Source organism: Cyclopterus lumpus, chromosome 16 (genome assembly GCF_009769545.1).
Source record: "Cyclopterus lumpus isolate fCycLum1 chromosome 16, fCycLum1.pri, whole genome shotgun sequence".
Classification (NCBI taxonomy): Eukaryota; Metazoa; Chordata; class Actinopteri; order Perciformes; family Cyclopteridae; genus Cyclopterus; species Cyclopterus lumpus.
Window position 1 is genome coordinate 2,079,941 of NC_046981.1, and position 2,421 is coordinate 2,082,361.

Genomic DNA, 2,421 nt, shown 5'->3' on the forward strand with positions numbered 1-2,421 from the left:
TGCTTTTAGCTAAATAACCACGTTTAGCTAAATAACCGCGTTTAGCTAAATAACCACGTTTAGCTAGCTAAATAACCGCGTTTAGCTAAATAACCGCGTTTAGCTAAATAACTGCTTTTAGCTAAATAACCACGTTTAGCTAAATAACCGCGTTTAGCTAAATAACCACGTTTAGCTAGCTAAATAACCGCGTTTAGCTAAATAACCGCGTTTAGCAGGTGTGTCTTTGCCGCATTCCGATTGGTGCAGCTTATTCTACAACCCTAACCCTGCCCCCTTTGGAGGAAAGACTCCGACACGTCACGGACGCTCCAGAAGATGGAAGAAGGAAAAAAAGAAAGAGACTGCGGGTGTCGAAACCGTCTCTGCAGATTTTCCATAAAACGCTGCGGGTTCGAATCCGCCCCCCCATCATGCCCCCCCGCCCCGCCGCGCCGCATCGAGCATGTGTCCTTTGAGCGTCCAGGATTAAAGAAAGAATAATAAAAGAAGCACCGCAGGTCGGAGGAGGTGAAGGTGGTGGCTGAAGGATGTGGCCTGGACTCACCCGGGCGGCGGGACGCGGTTTATTCTGAGCCGGGGAGGGCGGGGTCTGACATCACGGCAGGAAGTGTGTGTGTGGGCGAGGGGAGGGGGGGGAGGAGGGGGGGGGGTGCGGGTTCAACTTCTGCTGAGGCTATAGACGAAGAGGAGGAAGAGGAGGAACGAGGGAGTCAGCGAAATGTCTGAGGAGGAGTTCACCCTTCATCCTCGGGCTCAGACCTCACCACAGCTGCCCACACAGTGTGTGTGTGTGTGTGTGTTTGTTTGTGTGTGTGTTTGTTTGTGTGTGTGTGTGAGGATCAGCTAGATGATGTAAATATGCATCTGAGAGGACACATGAGACCTCCACTGAGTATATTTACATGTACGTATGCATCATGTGAACGTGGCCTTGTTTACAGTGTGTGTGAGTGTGTGTGTGTGTGTGTGTGTGTGTGTGTGTGTGTGTGTGTGTGTGCGTGCGTGTCATTGAATTGCTCCGCTCCCTCTCAGCCCTCCTCAGCCTCTGGCTCCTTCTTCTTCTCTTTCACTTTTGCAGACGGCTTCCTGGAGACTTTCCTCTCCGCCGCCTCCTTGCTGGCCTCCTTGCTGGCCTCCTTGCTGGCCTCCTTGCTGGCCTCCTTGTTGGCCTCCTTGCTGGCCTCCTTCCCTTCCTTGTCTCTGTCCTTCTCCCTCTTCTCCTTCTTGGGCTCCCTCTTCTCCTTGGGTGGCTCCTTCTTCTCCCTTCTCGCCTCCTTGACGGGCTCCTCGCCACCTCCTGCTCCTTCCTTCACGGCGGCCTCCTTCTTGTCTTTATCTGAATGACGTTAACACACACAAACAACAACGTTATGCATCCGTCAGTATTAATGTTTCAAGGGTCACAATTATACTTATTAAGTCATTATAATGAACATATGTTCTGCTGCATGGGATTCAATGTCAAATTTATGGTCAGAGTGAGTCCCTTGACACATAAAATTCTTATATTATTCTGTACCGGCACTCAAAGTGATCAAAAAGATCACATTTATTGATCCACGATGGAGTTTGGAGATGAATCCGCTTCGAATAACTCAAAATAAAACGTTTTTACAGCCGAACTTCTGGAACCGAGACGCGAATATCGAGAAGCACACGGAACACAATCAAGCTTTTTTTCCTTAAATGTCTCTAATTATTACCCGTGTGTGTGTGTGTGTGTGTGTGTGTGTGTGCAGACGGCTGCATGTGATTACAATGAGAGACACTTGCAGTCTGGAAGGGGGGGGGGGGGCTGCTGTCACTCATATTATTCATGGTGGTGTATGAATCAGGGGCGGTGGTCATGGTAACAATGGGCCACGCCCGGCCTCAGACCACCGGACGCTCGACCGTCAGCTGTGTTTTGTTCCCTTTCGTCTTTAGCAGCCAGACAGATTGAGCGACGACAGCACCTGTTGCATGACAAAGGGCCCCCACTTAACCAGAGTACCCCCCCCCCCATGCCTGTCAAACACACACACACTCACACACACACTCCGCAGCCCCGCCTCCTCCAGATTGGACTGGCTCTCTGATAAGAAGATAACGGGACCGTTGTCTGCCGACAATGAGACACACTTCTTATCTCCATGAGAACGGAGAGGGTCGAGAGTCTGGAGACTGCAGCCTGGTATCTGTGTGTGTGTGTGTGAGAGTGTGTGTGTGAGAGTGTGTGCGTGAGAGTGTGTGTGCGTGTGTGGAGACTGTAGCTCCACAGCGGCCTCTAAAAGTGTCTGCATGTGTTTACGTGTGTGTGTGTGTGTGTATCTGTCTTTGCATGTCTGTGGAGAAGTGTGTGTGTGTGTGTGTGTGTGTGTGTGTGTGTGCATGAGTGTGTGACTCCAGACTCCAGAGAGGAGCTTTAATCAGACGGCT

The 2,421-nt window shown here is 50.7% G+C and overlaps 1 protein-coding gene across 1 annotated transcript in view; it reads right to left on the bottom strand.

The window, feature by feature from the left end:
* Positions 1-1,031: 1,031 nt before the first annotated feature.
* The window catches only part of bbs9 (Bardet-Biedl syndrome 9), a 134,536-nt gene continuing 133,146 nt past the window's right edge, over positions 1,032-2,421 (bottom strand). The window contains exons 22-23 of the mRNA XM_034554277.1: positions 1,222-1,339; positions 1,032-1,179 (exon numbers count right to left, since the gene is read on the bottom strand). Of these exons, the coding sequence (XP_034410168.1) occupies positions 1,032-1,179; positions 1,222-1,339 (266 nt within the window). The remainder of the gene's footprint in view (positions 1,180-1,221; positions 1,340-2,421) is intronic.